The 24562-nt window shown below is 34.5% G+C and overlaps 1 protein-coding gene across 1 annotated transcript in view; it reads left to right on the forward strand.

Moving 5' to 3' along the window:
* The window catches only part of LOC111051701, a 79027-nt gene extending 55659 nt beyond the window's left edge, over positions 1-23368 (forward strand). Inside the window, 6 exon segments of the mRNA XM_039438519.1 lie at positions 3164-3516; positions 6601-6727; positions 11004-11234; positions 12381-12700; positions 16008-16233; positions 20285-23368. Coding sequence (XP_039294453.1) covers positions 3164-3516; positions 6601-6727; positions 11004-11234; positions 12381-12700; positions 16008-16233; positions 20285-20442 — 1415 coding nt within the window. The 3' untranslated portion in view covers positions 20443-23368.
* The last annotated feature ends 1194 nt before the right edge of the window (positions 23369-24562 follow it).

A 24562-nucleotide genomic window follows, 5' to 3' on the forward strand; every position in this document is an offset into this window, starting at 1 on the left:
TCGACAATGTCGAACAAGTCTGGACGTGTCGCTAGACATTGTTGAGCGCTGTCGAGTCGAGTCGAACGCAACCCGAATCAGGTCGGTCCGGATCAAAGACAGTCGAGTCGAAGGCACCAGTGTGGACGTGTCGATCTTGTCACTGCCGTTTTAAAAAATAGAATAGTGCTATACTGTTGTTCAAGTGCTTACATTTTTATTGAAAATGAATCATTTTCAAAAGATTTTCAAAATCGGAACTTTTCATTCTAAAAAAGTTTTTAAAGCCCGCGTCACATCTATATTCTAGATTTAATTCGTCAACCTCATCCAGCAATAAATCTTCCATAAATTCCTCTGTACTATACTTTTTTCTGCCTCGAACAAGGCTAGGCCGTACCCAAAATCTCCGCGGGCGACGATCTTTTTGGCTTCCCAAGATGGCAATAAGAATTGCAGCAGAAGCCGCTGCTCCAGCATCTTCATCATCACTCATTTTATATAAAAACTCGATTTATATTTAAAATAAAACACTCGATTAAATATAAAACACTCGATTATGTATGAAAATTTATGATGGTTGTCGGTCGACTCGTCCACATGTACTGAGGCAATTTTGTCGAGTTGACACAGTCGAAGGTGTCGAGCGACTTTATCGATCGACCGGGTCGACAGAGTCGATCGACATAGTGTGGACGCGGCTTTATGCTCCATGCTCATGCTCATGAGCATATGCTTTGGTTTTATTCATATGGCCCAAGGCGAGAGATAGAGGTCGAGTACCAAGAGACCTAGCGTGACTGCTATGGAAGACAACCTGGTTGTGTTTTCAGCCGTCTATTGTGGGGTGCTTCTCGGTTCAAGGCAATATTATTGATATTTCGGAAAATTGTGCCAACTCCAGCTTTATATATTAATATCGAGTGACCTGGCTGGCTCAGGTCTGGTGTCAGAGGTTTCAGGTCGCACCTGATCAATTTCAGGGTCTCTGTCATGATCTAATGACTGTTATTAACTTCAGCTCTAAAGGGGAAGGAAGGCAGTGCGTTTACCATAACAAAGACCGAGTTTGTTGTCCAATAAAATTTACTCACTATTTCATCTATTTTAAGAATTATTTTAATAAATAATTGTGTATAATTGAATCAATAAATAAATATTGCAATATAACAGGATATAGTTGAGAATATATATAGTTGCCAAAATTTCAAATTTCAAGCCGATTCTTTGTTAACTCAGGCCGATTACTGTCTATTATTACTGTTTCGGCTGGGTTAGAGTGTGATAACGGCACAGTATGATAGACAACCAGTGTCACATAGCTTCACAAAAAAGTACTACTGTAGTGAGGTCCACGTTATAATGGCAGTGGAGAAAGATAGCAGAACAACGTTGCCGATCCTCTGTCTTATCAATGCCTTCTATAGACAGGTTTATTGCTGTAATATTAACTCTTCATTCTCGTTTAAAATAATCAATTATAATTTATTAAGCGAGAAATTATATTTCTCAATTATCTCATAATGAATTTTAAATGAAATATTTTGTTAATTAATTATTAACTATAAATTGTTTAAAGACGATCTGTCATCAAAGCAAAGCGAGAAAGAGAGATAGCGCTATCTGCTTTGTTGAATGATAGACAGGGGTAGCAATACCATTGCTAATCAAACACTGCCATTATATCGGCTTGAATTAACTGTAAAATTGAAACATAAACGCCCTATACCATGGGGTATCTTCTCATGCTATATTTTCTTCTATGGTTATTCTGATTCTTTCTCAGAAGCATCGTTTTTGTGCCCTTGAAACTCGATGGGTCATGCGAAAACACATCCACCCCACCAACAAGTCCATCTACCAATCGTGGCAAAATGTCTACTATGTCTATTCGTCAATCTAATTTATATTTTGATAAAGATACCATCTTAATCAATTCCACATTTGAGTGATCCATCTGCATTAAATTTTATGTATCTAATTGTTTCCTTGTGCAAATATTTGTACTGTCTCTTATATACAGAGTGTTTCAGAAATAGTATCGAACATTTTAGGATATTGTTCCTGGATGATAGGAGACTATAAATGACATATTTGAAGTTTCCAAAACTCAGCGGTTATCCTTATAGTTGCCATTTTGTTTTTCACTTGGAATTTTCATCTCAAGAAGGAAACGTTGTATTGATTTGGCATGAATATTTTTGCTAAAAAAGACTCAACTTTAAAAAATAAAATAGAAACTTTTCAATGTAAGTTTTCAAAATTTTAAATTTTTGATTGCAAATTTCACGAAAACCGTTTACTTTACAGAAAATTTACAACAGACAAAAAGTTAGTAAATTTTATCAAGATTTCAAGGATACCTTTTTTATTAAGATTGGTCAGAGAATTTTTTTATTTTCGTATAGCATGCATGATCTTGGACAAAAAAGATCATCTGAAAAACATTGTAAAATCAGCTGGATGGCCATATGGAGCCATACCGAGTTTTAAATTAATCTTCATCTTAAATATAATTGGATTTTAAAATGTAATATTGATGTTTAAATTTTGAAAAATGGTCGTAGATGCAATACGAAAATAATAAATTTCTCTGTTATCTTGAAATCTTGATAAAATTTGCTAACTTTTTTGTCTCTTGTAAATTTTCTGTAAAGTAGACGGTTTTTGTGAAATTTGCCATCAAAAATTTAAAATGACCGCCATTTTGAAAATTTACATCAAAACGTTTTTATTTTATTTTTTAAAGTTGAGTCTTTATAGCATAAATATTAATGCCAAATTTCAGATCAATACAACATTTCGTTCTTGAGATAAAAATTCCTAAGTGAAAAGAACAAAGTGGCAGCTATAAGGATAATCGCTGGGTTTTGGTTGGGTTTGTAGTCTCCTATCATCCAGGAACAATACCCTAAAATGTTCGACACTACTTCTGAAACACCCTGTATAGATGATGGAAAAATAAAGCTGGATTCCCACATATTTAAAAGTGGAAATATAATTCACATGAGTTCTTATTGGAGTATTCACACTCAGTACGGGTGAGCGAGTATGAATAGTCTCATTAGTACATAAGGGAATCATATTTTAAGTAGTATAATACTTTTACTGGCACTGATATACTGTTGAAATCAAGCTTAATTATTATCAATGTTGACTTTAGTTTGAACTGCTGATGTTCTAGGTAAACCACAACAACAAATGATAGTACTCAAACAACAGCAACAACAACAACAGGTCGGGCAGGCACAACAACAACAACAGAAGTCAACAACTGAGCAACAGAAAACAGTGCAGCCGATGATATTTGTGAAGCAGCAACAGATTGTTGGTGATGCTTCACAGCAACAACAGATCACGCCGCAACAGTTTCGCCAGCTGCAACAGGTGCTGCTTGTCAAACAGAAGCAGCACCAACAACAGCAGGCGCAGCAACAGCCGAGCCAACAACAGATTCTGCAACAACAGCAGATGGTGTTGGTGAAGCATCAGCTGGAGCAGGCTAAGATACAGACGGCTAGTGGGCAGCAGGTCAAGGTATGTCTTTTAATTCATTCTATTTTATTATTTGTGAGTACGATATTACAGAAGCAAATATTTGGCTCTGTTGCACGAAAGCCTGTTAAATTTAAATTGTGATTAAAAGCCATGAGAACCAATCTGAGAACCCTTTTTTCAAAAAAGCCTTCTCTGATTGGTTCGCGTGGCATCTAATCTTCTATTTAATAAGAGAGAGTAGGGTTGTGTTTGTTCGCATCAAAACATGTCAACTTGTGGATTGCATACCGGAAAAACGGGAATGATTTAGATCTCCAAATTTAGCACATAGATTCTAAAAATATCAATCTCGTGCACCTCCAAGCCTAAACTCCAATTTTCTTTCTAGATTTTTCAGAATTGATGTTCAAATTTCATTTATGGGACATGAATTATTGAAAACTAACCAGTCCAATTTTGTCAGGTTTCTAAACGAGATTTGAGTTCTGTCACTTTATTATGTTAGTACCAAGTTGAAGAACTTATCTATACTATAATAAAGTAGAGAACTGGCTTATACACGTACGGGATAGAATAATATTATGTTTGACGCATCTTCACGTCTAAACCACTGAACTGAAATTAACTTGAAATTTTGCTTATAGATTAGAATCTCCACTGGGACCTATGTGTCCCATCAGCATTGAACCGATGATGTTTCTAGGGCTACTTCAAAATTCCACTCGGTCATGTTTTCAGTTTGTTTTAAAATAGACCTTTGCGGAGCACAGGTTACCTGCTAGTCTATACTATAATAAAGGAAAGAATTGGCTTGTATACGTACGGGAAATAGTTATTTGTGCAACTAGTGCGCAAAGTGACAGTTTGCTGCACCGAAAGAAACGTTTTATTCAATGACATCATTTACATAACAAATTCCGTTACACAAATGATATTACAGAACATTGAATACAATACTGCTCGCTTATAGTTATTTGTGCAACTAGTACGCAAAAGAAACGTTTACGGAATGGTTTCTTGAGTGCAGCAGAGGAACTTTGCGCACGTATTTCACATTAAGTTTTTCCTACAGTTACCATTGAATATGAAAAGTGGGTAATTATGGGTAAAATTACCTGAAATGCATCAAATGTTTTTCTGTGTAATTTTATTATTGATCCTAACCTTAATCCTAAAATCCTAAAGTCCTCGCTGTCCTTGGTTATAATATATAATGAATAATAATTAGCGCGTTGTGCTTGGTTGCACCTCTGCTCACTATAGCAGCCACAGCAGTCACTGTTACCAACTTCATTTTGATTTTGCTGCACTGTTGCTCCATATAACCTACTAAGTATTTTGCGTTGCCATGTTGCAAATCTGGAGTGCAGAAAAATTTTTCCCGCACTAGAGCGGAAAAGTGATTCTTTGCGTTCTGTAATCAGTGCAGCAATGGCCACTTTTCAACGTAACTGTAGGAAAAGTAAATTATGTGTGACGCATCATCACGTCTGAACCACTGGACTGATGTAACTTGAAGTTTTGCATGTAGATTCTTGATTTACCGAGGATAGTTATAGGCCTATTTTAAATTCTTCAAGATTTCAGTTGATCAAGTTTTCAGTTTGTCAAGTTTTTGATTAGACCCAAAAACTTGCTTAGCACGGGTTACCTGCTAGTCATGATTAAAATTTAACGTGCTTTTGTTCAACCGGGCCTATAATACAATTAGTTCAAGCAATTTGAGTTTGATTCACGTTAAACAGTCAGTGGAATTTTCAGTCAGGACGGCTCTGAGTTGTCAGTTATCTTTTACCACTGCCTTCAATAGTAGATAGCTGTGATTTAATAATTCTTCCCTGTATATCTGATATAATATTAAGGGTCAAGTCATACGAAGCGTTTTTCAGGCGTTCTCAGTCGGCGTTTTTAGAGTCGGTAAGGCAGGAAGCTCTCCGATTGGCTAATTATCAGCTGATTGCGTTGACGTTTGGGAATCAGCTGATAATCAGCCAATCGGAGAGTTTCCTGTCCTGCCGACTCTAAAAGGTCATCTGAAAACGTCTGAAAAACGCTTCTTATTGCTTGTTCCATATTATTGATTCTTGTTAATAATGGCCAACTCTGTATCAAATATGTTATATTGGCCAAGGAAATATATGCTCTCATGATTTAGTTACAATATTTTTTTAATAATTGAGATTGAATAGTTTTGTTGTTCATTATATTTATTCATAGCAACAAACGATTTGGTAACGGTGCGGAGCTAGCAAAGGATACAGCTTTCTGCTTTGTCCAATGACAGACAAGGTTAGCAAACCAATGCTGATCATTTGCTGACCTTATAACATGATTTTCATCATAGCACGACGTAATTTTGTAATCAGGTAATCGAGAATAGATCAGTGAGACTTGCGCAGTTGACTAAATACTCAAATCAAACTGAATTATAATTTCTAATTCCGGCCGCCTCTGCATCAAACTACTAGGAATTTTCTTATTACAGTATATCATATCTGTATAATTACAAAATAAGTTTTTCAGTTTTCTTGGTGCACATTGGGTAACGCTATATGGACTAGCAAATAATGGCGGTCAGACAAACTTATGTTCTTCTGATCGAAAACTACACAACATCTCAAAGAATTTGGAAATGTACAGTGTATATCTAGGCATTTGAGACTCATTAGCTATATATTTGTTGTTTTTCTGCCATACGCTAAATAATAATCTGTATAATTTTTGTCTTGTAACTGAATGAATGTGTTTGTGATTGGAATGAATTGTTTCTGAATTGAATTGGATCTTTCCGACTGTGGGATGGAATAGGATTGGATTGGATTGGATTTGATTTGAATATTCTTTGATTATAGGATTGGATGTGATTTGATTTTTGTTTGATTATAGGATTGGATGTGATTTGAATTTTCTTTGATTATAGGACTGGATGTGATTTGAATTTTGTTTGATTATAGGACTGGATGTGATTTGAATTTTGTTTGATTATAGGACTGGATGTGATTTGAATTTTGTTTGATTATAGGACTGGATGTGATTTGAATTTTGTTTGATTATAGGACTGGATCTGATTTGATTTATTTTCATTATAGGATTGGATTTGATTTGAATTTTGTTTGATTACAGGTGTCGTCAGCCCAGCCTTTGACGTTGTCACAATTGCAACAATTCCAACAGCAGCAGGGTCAACAGCAGACGCAGAGGATAATTGCCACTCCCAACGTCCTGGCGCAGACCAGAGTTGTTACCAGTGGTCAGTTTTGTCACATTTTCTCAGGCACCATTACATGGTCATCTGTATTATTATATGTAGGACTTGAACAACCTTTATGAAAAATTTGATCCCTTATTAGACACGTGTTGAAACTGTATGGGCCGGTCACACAGATTAGCCAACGTCTAATAGGATAATTACCTATATCTAAGACGAGCAGGTGTTATCTGCGATCCACAAGGGTCTGTTAAAAGTACAAATTGATCAAATTTCATTTTATAGTTCCATGTTTATATTTATAGTATTATCAACAGTAATAATTTACAATAGAAAAAAATAAAAATAGACCTATAACCATCCTTGGTAAACTAAGGATTTTTATCTAAAAATCTGCAAAAATTATTGCATTGTACAAGAGTGGTGATAAGGCAAATCCAGAAAATTATCGACCCATTAGTATTTTGAATAGCTTCTCTAAAATTATGGAAAAGATTATTAAAAAAAGAATGTTAAATTACCTAGACATCAATAATTTCCTAGAGAAAAATCAATTTGGTTTTCAGCATGAAAAGTCTACAACTGATGCAGTTATCCTCCTAACTAAATTGATAGATGAAAACTTCAACTCTAAACAAAAAACATTGGCTGTATTCTTAGATCTAGCAAAAGCGTTTGATACCGTCCCTCATAGCATTTTATTGAAGAAATTAAATAATTGTGGGATAAGAGGCTTATGTAATTAACTTCTGAAAAGCTACCTTCAGGACAGAAAACAAACATTAAACTTGAATGGTACATCAGTTACAGATCAATCATCTAGTTTTGGTCTACCGCAGGGTACAGTTCTGTCCCCGGTATTAAAATTGATCTACTTGAACGATGCTCTAAAATTAAAAATACCACATTGTACCCAAATTTCATTTGCTGATGATACAGCCTTAGTTTTTTCGGGTGAATCCTGGCACCAAGTATACCAATCTGCTAATGAGGGTTTAAAAATTATGAAGAATTGGATGGATAATCATATTCTAACTGTTAACTTGAAAAAAACAAAGTATATCACCTTTTCTCCGACACTAGCAGGTCAACCTGAGGACTCATTCCATTTGAAAATGCACTCTGATCCTCACTGCTTGAATGATGGGTTGAACTGTTTGTGCCAACAAATTGAAAAAGTTAATTCTATAAAATATTTGGGAGTGATGGTGGATAGATATTTGAAATGGGATACTCATATGAATTACCTATCTTCTAAACTTAAATTTCTTATTTATAGTTTCTACAAAGTAAATCAATTGAAAGACCTGGATGTAAAAAGATCAATTTATTTTGCATATGCCCACTCGCCGTTTCAATATGCGATTGAAGCTTGGGGTGGTGCATATGAGACTTTAATAAACTTTAAACTTTAATAAACTGTAGTGAAAAGACTTTAATAAAGTCTTCACACTACAAAAGCATCTTATAAGGGCAGCACTGGGTAAACCAAGACGATACCCAAGCAAGAAACTTTTTGAAGAATTAAGTGTTCCCACACTAAGACAGATGTATGTAACTAGGATTGTTTTGCACTTAAATAAGAATAGAAGTAATCTAGAAATTAGAAATATACCGTACCAAACTCGTTCATTAGCATTAAATAATTTCAATATCAACTTAATAAAACTAGTAGTTTGTCGACATCAATTCACCTATCTTTGCAATATATTTTCAAACAAAATTCCAATAAAACTAATTAATTCAAAAATTACTAAAGCACTTATCAAGGAAATAAATGTATGGGTTGAGCAGAATATATATTTTACAATACCTAAATGTTAATAAATCTATTCATGATTCTTTTGAGTTTTGAATGTCTTTCTATCTTTTGTATTATTTATGAAAATTGATTAAGCACTGGGATGTTCTCACAACTGAAAATTTCATTTTTTATTGTATTCTTCTTCATTAGTTTGCATTTAGAAGATTTAAATGTAGGCTGTATGATCTTGTTTTTGGTTATCACCTGTATAATTGGTTGTAACACGTAATTATTCAATTCTTATCATTGTATTATTTATAAGAAGCATTACTATAATATTAATTACATAGGTATATATTTTTTTCCATTTTTCAGTATTGCTATAGGCTACTTCGTACTGTTTGCTTTATGAACTCACAGCTAGCGCACAAGTTTAACTTTGCTGGCTGTGCCAAATCATTCATTTTTGTAACTATTATGTGAAAATTTGGCGAAATAAACATTCTTATTCTTATTCTTATTCTTATTCTTATTCTTATTCTTATGAAAAATCTCAAGTTAATCAGTTCAGTAGTTCAGATATGATAATGCGTCAAACATGCATTTCATATCCCGTAAATGGACAAGCCAATTCCTTTCTTTATTGAAAGGCTATATTTAGAAGCTGGAATTTGCTCCCTCTCACAGGACTCGAGATCAGGGGACATGCTAATACCTCCGCGACCATTTAAGGAAATATTCCGAAGATTTTACTTGTATGTAGCCCCCGAACATTCAACAACTTGCCGGTAGAATTGAAGCAAATCAATAATAAAAAAACATTTTAAAAATGAAGTAAAAGCTTGGCTTCTATTACAAAATTATGTGGAGAGTTTATTCTCAAGAGTAGAATAGATATGAATTTACGGGTTTCATTGGATGAATGTCTTCTCTCTCTCTTGGAAATTGTGTGGAGATAATATTATTATTCAAGCTACACTAGTAATTTTCCTGAAATGTTGTAAAATGAAATTTATTAGTCTGCTAATTGCCTGGAATGTGCATTGATTGTAGGTTATTCTTTTCAAATGAAGGGAAAGTAGATAAAAATTTAATATACATGTATTTTCTAAACTAAAATTCCTCACCCTGTTATATTATGCAAGCTCCGACTCGGCAAAATAATTCATTGCTTTTTTTCTTTCCCAATTAAAAATATGAAGGTGCCCCAAACAGGACTTTTAGTCCTCGGGGTACTTGAAATTATTTATTCTTATTTTGATGTAAATGAATTATTGTGATTTCTTTGTACAACGTGTAATTGTATTATTTTTATTATCTTTATATTATCTTTATTTTTTATAATTTGCAAGATTGTTGTTGTTATATATCTACTGTACTATTCATAATTTCTGATTATGTGTAATGTATAAATTGGAAGAATAAATGAATTTATTATTATAGATAGATAGATAATTTAGCAGCCACTGACCTCCTCTAACAGGGCTATATGGAATTGTGAATTATTTAAATTATATAACTTAAATTTTGCATATATGAAACTGATTGTTAAATATACTCTCGAAGGTCTACGAAAAATCATCGTGAACTGAAGCAATTGAAAAACTCCTGAATCGAATAGAATTCAGTATAGATAGAATATAATATATAGTATAGTATAGATATGATCTATGCGTATCTATCGCTATATTCTCCTAAAAAATTCTGAATGCAGATCGCTCTCTGTGTGGGTGGGCCCTAAGTATACTATGAATCGAGTGTAGACGATCAAATATGTTTGATCTGATATATGATTGTGTGATAGTGATGAGGCCCTTAATTAATAATTGGGATCAAGCAAATGAATCAATTCATAACGTTTTTCTCTTTCCTTGTTCCTTTTAGGGCCGGTTTCCGAACTCGGGATTTACCCAAGTTCAAGACTTTAACAAGCTGGATTCAGAAAATTGGATTTCCGAAACGGAGCGTAGTCGCAGTTTTTATGACAATCTTTATTTTCTCATTCCTATAATTGGGAACGTTTTTCCTTGATGAAATTAAACATTCCTAAATAATCCAAAATAGCTGAAAATTTACACTATTATCTCTTTCTTTTATTTTGTGTTCAATTTTCTGGTTTTTCGAAACTTAATTCAAACGTAATGACAATGACTGCGACTACGCCCCGTTTCGGAAAGCCAATTTTCTGACTCAGCTGTTTAGAATCTAGAATCCCGAGCTCGGAAATCGGCCCTTAGATATTCCCTTTAGCTGACTGATTACTCGTTGCCATCGCTCAAACTACTTAGTTTTGCTGGTAACGCCAATGATAATATTATAATCGATTTTTAAATGGAAAATATTTTAATTTTAAGTTTTTGTAATGTATTGTATATGAGAATTTTTATATTTTTCACATTTGTAAAGTTTGTTTAATGATTTTGGCAATAAATATTTCTTCTTCTTCTTCTTCTTCTTCTTCCCTCTTCTTTTTTGGACTGATAATGATTACCAAGTATTTAAATTTTAATACTTGTAAATGAAATGTTTAAATTTTAATAAATAAAAAATAACATAAATAAATTTGTGTTTTAGGTGGACAGACAATGGTGTCAGCGGCCAACACGAGTCTGTTGAAGCAACAACAACAACAGCAGCAGCAACAGCAACAACAGGCGGTGACTGGTGGCACCCCTATGGTGGCCAAAGTGGTGACCGCTCAAGGACAGTCGGTGCTTTCAATGGAGAGTCTCATAGCGCATCAGAAAGCGGGTGGAGCTCTGCGAGTAGCCGCTAGCAAGCCTGGAATGCCTACACAGTACACAGGTCGGTTCATTTCACAACAAATTTATACTACATGTATAATAAAGGAAAGAACTGGCTTATACACGTACAGGATAGGAAATTCACGAATAGATTCTTAATTAAAATTAGTAGAATTGATGGTGATGTTGTGAAATCTCTCCATAATAAGAAAACAAAGATATTGTCAAATTTCACTAAAAATTTATTAAAAACTTTAAAACAGAACCATGGTTTCACGTAGTTAACGTGATCACAGCTGATGATGCGTTGGTTAACTACGTGAAACCAAGATTCTTAATTGACCGAGGATGGTTATAGGCCTATTTTCAATTCTTCAAGATCCCACTCGGTCAAGTTTTCAGTCTGTCAAGTTTTTAGACCCTTGTGGAGCATTGGTTACCTGCTAGTCTATAATATTATAAAGGAAATAGAGGGCAGCTGGTATTCCATCTGCACTGCTAGTTAGATAATTATCTACTTCTGCAATATCACCCAAGCTATATTCACGAAACACATAAAACATATTTTAAATTAAAGTAGGTATCTTATTCTTATGAAAAATACTTTATACTAAGAGTCGTAGATAAAATAGTGTATGCAACGGTTTTATTCGGTGTATAAAGCACTTGTGAGATGTTTTATCACAAGGTTCAACAAACCTTAAGGTTCATGTGAACGTAGTTTCAATAATTGTGAACTTATACTTATTCTATTATGTATGCTTTAAATAAATGTACATTGTATGCTTGTATTTTGTTGGAAACAAATAAATTCAATTCAATTAATACTGAACTTACATCTAACTCGTGATTAAAAGACCCTCATTATAAAAATACTAATACTCCAAATTATTATTTAAAAATTAGCACCTTGTCAGAGACTAATAAGCTATTTCTTTTATCCTAATTTTACTAAATGGACTTTTTCAAACCTCATCCTATGATTCAGTTTTTGTCTAGTTTTTGACTGCAATTAATTAGTCTAGTTTGTATCCTATAAAATAGTTTCATACAATCAAGTTAGTAGGCCAATAATAATTTGTTTGGTTTGAAGGGATGAACATTTCACTATCACTAACACCAGCTTCAAGCCATCAATTCACAACACAAATTTCACTTCACTAACTCATGCGGTTTCCAAATAAATGAATTTGAATTTGTGTTTCAGTGGTGTCAGTAGCGGCAGGCAGTGGGCAGCCGCGCTTGCTGCAAGCGGTAGCGGCAACCGCGTCATCGCAACCGTCGACGGTGGTGAGCAGTGGCGGTACCGCAACGTCGGCTGCGGTTGCGGCAAGCGGCAGCGGTGGCGGAGGCAAGTCTGCGGCCGCGGTAGCAATGCAGCAGGCAGTTGCGGCGGCGAGCGGAGGCGGAAGTGGAGGCGCGGTTACCGCAAGCGGAGGCGGAATCCGCATGAGCGGAATCAACCTGACGCACATCGGCGGAAAGCCAGTGTTGTTGGCTAGCAAGCCGCAGTCTTTGCAGGCTCAGGTATAAATCTGTTTATTTTTTATATCTTCAATAGTCGAATCCATTATCAAGTGAAGAATGTAATATCGCCTTAGTACAATCGGTTTTACAATATGGGGTAGTCATATGGGGGTGCAGCATTTGATGTACACCTGAACAACCTTTTTATTGTCAAAAAAAAAAAAAAATATTAAAACCATTTTGAATGAACCGAGATTATACCCCACTCATCTAATTTCTCAGGAATTTGATGTATTTACAGTTAGACAACTCTACGTTAAAACTTTACTTGAATACTTATTAAAAAATCTGGTGTGGTACACTCACACAACTTTCCTTGCTCATATTTGAAACTACGATCAGACTTCTGTCAGTATATGTGTATATATAATTGTTTTCAGAGTACTTTTTCTTTGTGTGAATTGTAAAATTCGATTTTTTTTTTCAGTCGTCATTTTTTTAAAGTCGTCAAAACAGTTGTTCTACAGATGAAATATCTCGACTATGTGTTCTTTTTATGAACCCCCATTAGTTTCTCAGAAATGAGACGCATGCCAGTTGATAGTGCTTATGAATATCTATCCATGGTATGAATTTGGAGAAAATCGTTTGAGCCATTTTCGAGAAAACCGTGAAAAACATGGATTTTTAGTCATTATCCGCCATCTTTTTCAAGAATATTACGGAGCTCATTGAATTTTCCCAGAAATGAGACTCATGCCAGTTGATAGTGCTTATGAATATCTATCTATGGTATGAATTTGAAGAAAATCGTTGCAGCCGTTTTCGAGAAAACCGTGAAAAACATGGATTTTTAGTCATTATCCGCCATCTTTTTCAAGAATATTACGGAGCTCCTGAAATTTTCCCAGAGATGAGACTCATGCCAGTTGATAGGGCTTATAGATAGCTATCCATGGTATAAATTTGAAGAGAATCGTTAGAGCCGTTTTTGAGAAAACCGTGAAAAACATGGTTTTTTAGTCATTATCCGCCATTTTTCTCAAGAATATTACGGAGCTCATTGAATTTTCCCAGAAATGAGACTCATGCCAGTTGATAGTGCTTATGAATATCTATCTATGGTATGAATTTGAAGAAAATCGTTGCAGCCGTTTTCGAGAAAACCGTGAAAAACATGGATTTTTAGTCATTATCCGCCATCTTTTTCAAGAATATTACGGAGCTCATTGAATTTTCCCAGAAATGAGACTCATGCCAGTTGATAGTGCTTATGAATATCTATCTATGGTATGAATTTGAAGAAAATCGTTGCAGCCGTTTTCGAGAAAACCGTGAAAAACATGGATTTTTAGTCATTATCCGCCATTTTTCTCAAGAATATTACGGAGCTCCTGAAATTTTCCCAGAGATGAGACTCATGCCAGTTGATAGGGCTTATAGATAGCTATCCATGGTATAAATTTGAAGAGAATCGTTAGAGCCGTTTTTGAGAAAACCGTGAAAAACATGGTTTTTTAGTCATTATCCGCCATTTTTCTCAAGAATATTACGGAGCTCCTGAAATTTTCCCAGAGATGAGACTCATGCCAGTTGATAGGGCTTATAGATAGCTATCCATGGTATAAATTTGAAGAGAATCGTTAGAGCCGTTTTTGAGAAAACCGTGAAAAACATGGTTTTTTAGTCATTATCCGCCATTTTTCTCAAGAATATTACGGAGCTCCTGAAATTTCCCCAGAAATGAGACCTATGCCAGTTGATAGGGCTTATAAATAGCTATCCATGGTATAAATTTGAAAAAAATCGTTAGAGCCGTTTTCGAGAAAAACGTGAAAAACATGGTTTTTTGTAATTATCCGCCATTTTTTCTGCCATCTTGGATTGAATTTTATTGAATTTCTTATTGTCGGATCCTCAAGGTATAAGGACCTTAAGTTTAAAATTTCAAGTCAATCGGTTAATTAGGAATGGAGTTATCGTGTTCACAGACATACACACATACACATACACAGACCAACACCCAAAAATCATTTTTTTGGACTCAAGGGACCTTGAAACGTATAGAAAACATGAAATTGGGGTACCTTAAATTTTTTTGGAAAGCAATACTTTCCTTACCTATGGTAATAGGGCAAGGAAAGTAAAAATAAAAGCAAATTTCCTAAGTTGAATAAACATGTCTACAACTTCAGACCAAATATAATAGAAAAATTCCAAATTTATCCTACAAAATCAACTTTCATTAGAAGACAATTGATTTACACAAGCAGCAAATTAATAAATGCAATACCTTTTGATTTAAATGATAAAATATCAAAGCAGAGCATAACGGAGTGGATTAAAGGTGAATACTTCTTCACTTTGAACATAGCACTGTGATTTGTTTTTTCTGTTTCAGTTTTCAATTTGGTATTTCTTTGGATTGTGACCTTTTATAAATTATCAATATAGGTGTGAATTATTCTACTTTCGACCAAATTTTTAAAGTATATTGATTTAAAGTATATTTTTTGTCTCTACTTTTGTTATAAAGCTTTTCGTTTCAACTTCTAGTTATTTTAAGGATTTTTTAAGCAACTCTCACCAGCGGGCAAAGATTTTTCTTTTTGCTGGTGATGTCTAGAAATTTCATAATTAGTTTTTTTCTTCTCTCATGTATATGCATGTATGTGTAATATTGTATTATGAACATTTTAATTTTTGCTCGTGTATGTATGTGTATGAGTAAATTTTTGTTTGTTTTCTTTTTGGCAATAAATGAATTTGATTTGATTTGAAGTCAAGTACACACTGCTAAGTCTCATGTTGTCCTTCTCGATAAAATTGCAAAAAAAAAATTGTAGAATTCTCAGCACCAGCTGAATGTAATAACGCTTCTAAAGAGGAGAAGAAATAGATCAAATATCAGGAACTATTCATGGATCCGTGAAAGCTATTCTGTACGACTGACAATCACTGCTTTCAAATTTAAAATCAATTCCTGTTTATGAAAAGAGTGCCATTACACTATATTAGGGCAGATACAGAAAGCGGTCATTTTGGAGAAGAATGTATCTATTTCTTGTGTTATGGCTGTGGTTTCTTTCAATTAAATTGACCAACTAATTAATTATTAATTGTGCAACTATACTCCGTACCGCATAACTTCTCCCGTGAGGTGGTGAAGGATCCAGTAGGGGAAGCAAGCTGCCCGGGCTGAATATGACCCCCCACCACATGAAACTCCGCCTCAAAAACTGAAAGGAAACCACCCTCCTCATTATAGGTGCCATAATAGGTCCTCATTGAATGGGACCATTATAGTGGGAGAGAATCCAAGTAACAAGTTATACGATCTGGACTATAATACTTGTTTTGTTGTCAGAACGTGATCCTGGCGTCGCAAGCGGGTGCGGCCGGCGGGGCGCAGACGGTGCTGCTGGCGCCTCAAGGCCTGCGAGGCGCGCAGACGGCGGCACACGGCACACTCACGGTGCTGCAACAGGCGCCCCAACAGATCCTGCTGCCACCCGGCTTCCAGGGCGGCACACTCAACATCAAGACACTGCAAGGCCTCAAGGTCATTCCGCTCGCCGCGCAGACTACCGAAGGTAAACATAGTCAGCTCCACGTTATAATTACAGCTGTGCTTTTTACGGATAAGTTAGTTTCTAATTTTTGAATCAAATTTTTTCAAAGTAACTCATTATTTTACAGTTTAAAAGTGTTGTGTAAGTGTTTTAAGTTAAACTATAGTCAGCTCCGCGTTTTAATTACAGCTGTGCTTTTTACCGATAAGTTTGTTTCTAATTTTTGAAACAACATTTTTTAAAGTAACTCTATTATCTTACAGTTTAAAAGTGTTTAGTGAGTGTCATTTTGTTATTTGATTTGGTTTTAAGCAATATAAATTCAAAATTTCTTGTTTTAAGTGTTTGGACTAAAAATTTGACCCAAATTCACAAGTGAATGAACATAACCTACTTTTTGGAGTGTATTAATCAAAATCCGGGGAAGGAAAAGTTTTGGGATGTGCCTGTTGTTCCCTCTCCAATCATTTTAATGAGTTGTTCTTTGTATCTAAATAAATAAATACGAGGGTCATTCAATAAGTAGCGAGACAAATTACTAATTTTCAAAAACGGCTAAATTAATCCATATGAAACTTTCAGGACATGAAGTTGGCAACCTTGCGATGACATCGGACCAGTTGTTTCTAAAACATAATCGCAAATTGGCTCAGTTAACAATGGCGAGTCTGCTTGAGAATTGTACCTTGAGAACAACGTGCCATGATCAGATTTGACTGTCTGTCGTTTTGACACTGATGGCTCATAATGGTGGATCCATGTTTCATCACACGTTATAATTCTTTTAGAAAACCATTCCCCTTCAGTCTTATATCGATTTTTCAACTGTTGACTGATTTGGAGCCGGGTTTCTTTGTGAGCGTCCGTGAGTTGTCTAGGCACCCATCTTGCACAAGTTTTGTTGTTCTGCAGCTTGTTGTGAATGATATTATGGACAGTTCCAACACTCTCATTTACTTTTTCACTTATAAATTCAACAGTGATATGCCTATTGTCCCAAATTAACGAATAAATTCGAGATTCGAGAGAGGAAGACCCAACTTTGACTGGTCGTCCACTGCGTTGATTTTCACTAACGTTTTTATGGCCACTTTGAAACTGTTCTACCCATTTGTGAACGTTTAAACGATTCAAACAATGGTCTCCGTACACTTTTAACATTCTTTTGTGGATTTCACTAACTTTCTCACATTCTGCGACTAAAAAACTGATCACAGAACGTAGTTCTTCCACGGTGCAAATCTCAAGTGGACTCACCATCGTTAACTGAGCCAATTTGCGATTATTTTTCTCTTATGATTATGTATTACCACGAAATACGGTGGAACAACTGATCAGATGTCATCGCAAGGTTGCCAACTTCATGTCCTGAAAGTTTCATATGGATCAATTCAGCGGTTTTTGAAAATTAGTAATTTGTCTCGTTACTTATTGAATGCCCTCGTAAATGTCCAGTAAATTGATTGACATTGGTGTTGATATCCTTGTCTATCTTTTGACAAGGCAGATAATATTAGCCTTGTGTTAATGCCAGATCGTTTTAATATGAATGTAGAAATATAATGAATAATTAACAAAATTTAAATATTTTTATTACAAATTGCAGTTTATCCAACTGCTGGAATATTATTACTGTATAATAATAATAATTTCAAATGTCCAATTAATATATATGAACAGAACTAAGGACTGCTACTGAAAATATTGACCAAAGAACTAAATAGCAAGAATCGGCAACGCTGTCCTCTTATCATTCTCCACCGCCATTATAACGTGGACCTCACTATAGTCAAAGATAGCTCTATCCTTTCCCAACTCGACACTTTTGCCAAATCGTTAGTAAGCTGTGAAGAACTACCAGAGTATATAATCTCTATTAGTATCAGCTGTCCTCTATAGATAGCAGTGGAAATGGAAAAGCAGAGAATCGGCAACGCTGCTCTTCTATCTTTCTCTACTATTATTATTATTATTAATTTGTTACGTTTAGCCGCTTAAGTGAGCAGGGCTCTTGCAGCATGCAACACGGCAAGTTGTCGTCTTATTCTATATAATTATGCTGGAGTTGGCTCTATCCCCTGATAGCTACACAGCATTCACCCAATGTGTAGGGTACTCTTCCCTCTTTCTTTTTACTTTCCTTGCCCTATTACCATAGGTAAGGAAAGTATTGCTTTCCAAAAAAAATTATGGTACCCCAATTTCTAAATTTCTATACGTTTCAAGGTCCCCTGAGTCCAAAAACATGATTTTTGGGTGTTGGTCTGTGTGTGTGTGTGTGTGTGTGTGTGTGTGTGTGTGTGTGTGTGTGTGTGTTGTGTGTGTGTGTGTATGTGTGTATGTCTGTGAACACGATAACTCCATTCCTAATTAACCGATTGACTTGAAATTTTAAACTTAAGGTCCTTATACCATGAGGACCCGACAATAAGAAATTCAATAAAATTCAATTCAAGATGGCGGAAAAAATGGCGGATAATTACTTAAAAACCATGTTTTTCACGATTTTCTCAAAAACGGCTCTAACGATTTTCTTTAAATTTATACCATGGATAGCTATTCATAAGCCCTATCAACTGACATGAGTCTCATTTCTGGGAAAATTGCAGGAGCTGCGTAATATTCTCGAGAAAAATGGCGGATAATTACTAAAAACCATGTTTTTCACGATTTTCTCGAAAACGGCTCTAACGATTTTCTTCAAATTTATACCATGGATAGCTATTTATAAGCCCTATCAACTGACATGAGTCTTATTTCTAGGAAAATTGCAGGAGCTGCGTAATATTCTCGAGAAAAATGGCGGATAGTTACTGAAAAACCATGTTTTTCACGATTTTTTCAAAAATTACTCGACTGATTTATTTCAAATTCATACTCTGTATAGTTATTTATCAGCCCCATCAACTGGCATGAGTCTCCTCTCTGGGAAACTAATGGGGGTTCACCCCATCCTTGAGAAATGTACTTTGTAACCTCCTTCTCGTGCATGAGGTAGGTAGGTAGAGCAGTCTATAAAAATAACACATAGTCGAGATATTTCATCTGTAGAACAGCTGTTTTGACGACTTTTGAAAAATCATCGGATTTCACAATTTACACAAAGGAAAAAGTACTCTGAAAACAATAATTATATACACACATATACAGTAGTCCGATCGTAGTTTCAAATAATTATGTTGCCGCCAATCGTCATTATGTTATTTCTCTAAATTATTATCGTTTAAGAATGAGGCTCCCAGTTCAATGAGCAAGGAAAGTTGTGTGAGTGTACCACACCAGATTTTTGTACATGACAATGTTCAATTGTATAGTTATGATTCATAATGAATGTATTGAACAAATAAAAAATATTATTATTTCCAACAGCCTTTGAGTCAGAGTTCTTGAAAGAGTCATTATAACGTGGACCTCACTATAGAAGTATAGTTATTTGTGCAACTAGTGCGCAAAGTAACAGTTTGCTGCACCGAAAGAAACGTTTACGCCCGAGCCGTAGGCGAGGGCGGAATGGTTTCTTGAGTGCAGCAAACTGTTACTTTGCGCACGTATGTCACATTAAGTTTTTCCTACAGTTACCATTGAATATGAAAAGTGGGTAATTATGGGTAAAATTGCCTGAAATGCATCAAATGTTTTTCTGTGTAATTTTATTATTGATAAAAACCTTAATTTATTGTCAAATTGAATAAAAATGTTGTCCTTGGTTATAATATATAATGAATAATAATTAGCGCGTTGTGCTTCGTTGCACCTCTGCTCACTATAGCAGCCACAGCAGTCACTGTTACCAACTTCATTTTGATTTTGCTGCACTGTTGCTCCATATAACCTACTAAGCATTTTGCGTTGCCATGTTGCAAATCTGGAGTGCAGGAAAGATTTTTCCCGCACTAGAGCGGAAAAGTGATTCTTTGCGTTCTGTAATCAGTGCAGCAATGGCCACTTTTCAACGTAACTGTAGGAAAAAGTTATTTAAGTTCTGTTAAACTATTTTATGTGTAATTTGACACATTCATGTACAGAGTGTTTTGAATGGAGATATTTATTGATTGATTGATTGATATTTCAGGTGGCACGGGTCGTCAACAAGTGTTTGCCCGTATAATCGGACCAGCCGGCAGCATAAGACCAACAATAGCGAATGTTGCCAACATTGTGCAACAGGAATCCAATGCCGCTCCAGGGCCGCATACTCAACCATCTCAACAGTCGCCTTCGTTCGAATAGAACGCCGTTAAATCTATTTGACCACCGTTAAAGTTGGTGGAAGTCCTATTAGATCCGTATTTATTTGAGGTCATATTTTTGCTTGTATAAGATTAGCCATGAATGAATCCTATCATAAACGAAACCCGTTATTTAAATACAGTACATTAGATTTGAGATTCATTTTGATTTAGGATTTTATTGTTTTGAATAAATTCAATTTCAAACGAAAACTGTTATTCAAATACAGTACATTAGATTTGAGATTTATTTTAATTTAAGAACTTATTGATTTGGATACGAATAACGTTAGTCCAGTCACTATACATTGGTGCTTGCAATTTATATTTTAGTTCTGATTTTATTCTGTTTTGCCATTTTTTGTGTATTGGAATATCGGCTTAAGTACACTCAACAATAAATTTTCCAATTTTTCAACCAAATTTCACTTATGATGCATAATTTTGGACCGTCTTGACGAGCCGAGAAGAATGAAGTGTAGTACGATGAGATCTGAGCATTGTGTCAAAAGTTATGTGTTTGAAATTTTGATTCTAGAGGTGTCCTGATGCGCGCCTCTCCACTAGGGAATACTGAAATGAAGTGCATGTAACAGGTGATTCTCATAGAACATAATCTCATGAACTTATATCATTGTGCGAAATATCAATGTGAGGACAAAGTAGTTGGTGATGATGGTTGAAGCTGAAAATTGAGTGTTTTTTACAATACAAAGAGCATTGTTGTCAGGTGTACCTGGAAATCTATTTGAGATAGAGCGCTCTACTTGATCTCAGATTGTAGAGCACAAACATACGCCCAGAGGGATTTTGAATTATACATCTAAATGCTATCAATCGTAAGATATTGTTGATCAAAAACTAAAATTCATTAAAACTGATTTTTTTTTAAATTTTTGAAAATTAATCATAACTCAGTACTCATTAGAGATAGAGAGTTCCGAATGATTTCATTTTATTCAGTATTTTATATTCTAAAAAAGGCGAAAGCAGATTTCTCTGTCCGATTACTGGAAAATGAACAGAAAATATGAGTTTTTTGGGCCATTCTGTATCTAGCACAAGGAAATTTTGCATGAAGAAATTGGCTCGGGACTTCTCTCATGTATCCAAATAATATATTAAAAAATCAGAACTGTAAAATAAATTGCAAGCACGTCCGCTTTTTATGTCTATATTTACTGGACTACATTGAATAAATTCAATTACAAACGAAAAACGTTAATTTGAATAGGCCTAAAGTAGATTAGATTTGAGATCCATTTTAGATCAAACAGAAATTTAGTGGTTTAAACCATGGTTTAAGTAGCAATCCCTATTAAATCCATTGATGATCCATTCTAGATCCATATTTAAGATCTTATTTGGATAAGAATGACCTCAACTAAAATTCAAGTTTACCAAACTCTGATGTAGGTAATTGAATGTACACTAATTGTACAAGTCAATAAAATGACATCTAAAACAGATCAAACAAAAATTAAGTGGATTAAAGTAGCAATTCTAATTAAATTTTATATCACTCAGATTAAACCATGGTTTGATTCGAAAGCTGGTGGTTTTTCAACACTAAGCCCCGATTTCACAAAAGTCGGTTAAATTCTTCAATGTTGTTTTCCATCATGAACTGCTTATTATTAAATCACTTTTTGCCATTGAAAAGAACGACTATCAGTCAGAATTTTTTACAGTAAATGAATTAATCACTCACTGTGACGAGATCTTTCGGCAGGTTCGCCATCTTCTTGGTTGTATTCATAGACAAGTATAAGGATAGGATGGCAATTTTTAGTGTGCTGTTGGTCGGTTAAATTTTAATCGTGATTAAATGTCACGAGAACCAATTAAATAATACTTGTTTCGGAAAAGCATAATAATTATATTCTGTTTGACTCTCATGGCATTTAATCATGATTAAGAATAAACAGGCTTTTATGCAACTGGGACTAATAGGATTCACCTTTTTTGACCTAATGTTTCTACAACGCAATATACTAAATATTATATTAGATTTATCTATAGAGAAAATTTATTATAAGGAAATGGATGTGAATATAGTGATTTATATCAGTTTTATATCAAGATTATAATAATAAATAGTTTATAAATTGTATATATTGAATGTAGAGGTATACCAAGATGTTAATAATATTCAACAAGTGATGTAGACATGTAAGATAAGTTATAATTTGTTTTTCTATCAAATCGGTTCAGTGTTTAATAATGAATTAATTACATGCTGCCTGCAATCTGCATATGAATACAAAATGTAGACCAATTTAGAAATATGATAGACTAATGTTGCAATAATATATAATGCTAACTATGAGTGATATTTTCATACAATAGATTAGGTTTAGTATTCATTTGATTATCGTTAATATTGATGTACAAATTAGGAGGTAATTAGTGAATAAGCCAGCAGTTCTAACTTCTAAGAAGGTGTAAACCGATAATACTCATTTTATTCTAAAAATTATTTATTCTAAATTTATGTTCTGTGTTGTACTGAAGTTGATGTGGTGTAGGCTGTATTCAAACTTCTCTGTGATTGATATCAGAAATATTTATTTGTGAAAAATGTTATCCTCAAAGTTTATTTATATGTTTATTTCTTATACATAAGAAACCTAGAAACGGACCAAGTCCAAGACGACTCTTTTTCCTAATTTTGATCAAAAGTTCAAATGTAGACTATGTAGCTATTTCCAATATTTCTTCAAGATTTCAGTATTTTTCTGAAGCCTTTTGGGATTGGTCTCAATAAATTTATTTTAGTTAGTTAATGGAGTATTTCAACAATCTGGACCTGTACTTATGTACTATTCTATTATTTAGTTATGTTTAAAATTGAAAATGGGTAAAATTCTAAATAAATATCAGTAAGGATAATCCTATGCCAAAAATAAATGCATACTTAATACGAATAGAATTCTATTCTTTATCCTCTCCTCAATATAAATTCAATTAGATCATAAAAAGAAAATTGAATTTTCAATTTCTAACGAAAATAAACTTATTTTTGTTTAACTTACTCGGGTAATTTGTTTCATGTTTCCAACAGTTTTTGGGATTGGAAAAGTAATCCAAAATTTAAAACAATGTTTTTAGGATCTAATGTTTCATATTTGAGCGTGAATAATATTGTTATATTTTATGGCCTTTTAAAGGAGTGTTGAATTGTTGCTGAATGTTTAATCTTTCTAAACGTTTCTAATATAGTTCATTTTGTCAGATATTGTTTCAGTAGCCAATATTTATTTATTAGTGGATATACAATCTAAACTATCTTATCCTAACGCTGGTTACACACTGGGCGGTTTCTGCCGCCCTCTAAAAAAAGTCGAGCTTACACATTCAGCGGCAAAATACCGCCAAACATCGAGCGGCAAAATTACCGCCAAAATAATTTATCATAATAAATTTATCAGTATAGCCAAAATAATTCTTGTAGTTCTTCATCGCAAATGTGTTGTGACTTCTCTGTTCTATGAGTTTCAGTTGATTGTATTTTGCACATTTTTTAAAAGTATACATTTTTAAGTTTTCAACTCAAAATAGAAAGGCCCTAACTTTTAGCACTTTTGTTGTACCGTCGAAGGAAAAGAAGACAGCACAAAAATGCATTTTTTCCTTTTCATCCAGACTTTTAAAATCCCCCCTAATCTCCATACACACTACTTCCACGCATTCCTTGTTGCATCTCGTTCCATAAATATGTCGAGGGTTTTGTCCCACAAAACTGGCCTCTATTCTACAAATGATATTAACAACTCGTTATCTATTAACTCACTCATTTTCTCACACTCGTCATAAAAACACACTTATAACAATAAATAAATGTTATAAACAACTCACAAACTTTACAACAAGAAACAAATTAAAAGGCTGATTTTCAAAAACCTTTGACTTGGAGTAACTGGTAAAGACGACTGATCAGCGGCGACGGTAGACAACCGCCAAATGTGTTAACGCCCATTTGGTTACGCACGCAACTGCGTAGACAAGAGCGGCAAAAACACCGCCAGCCGCAGTAGACTGCTGCACAGCTGCCGCCAACGGCAATATGGCCGCGCGGCGTTTCTGCCGCCCAGTGTGTAAGCTTCCATTCAAGTCTATTA

Source organism: Nilaparvata lugens, chromosome 11, assembly GCF_014356525.2.
Source record: "Nilaparvata lugens isolate BPH chromosome 11, ASM1435652v1, whole genome shotgun sequence".
In the NCBI taxonomy this organism is placed as follows: domain Eukaryota; kingdom Metazoa; phylum Arthropoda; class Insecta; order Hemiptera; family Delphacidae; genus Nilaparvata; species Nilaparvata lugens.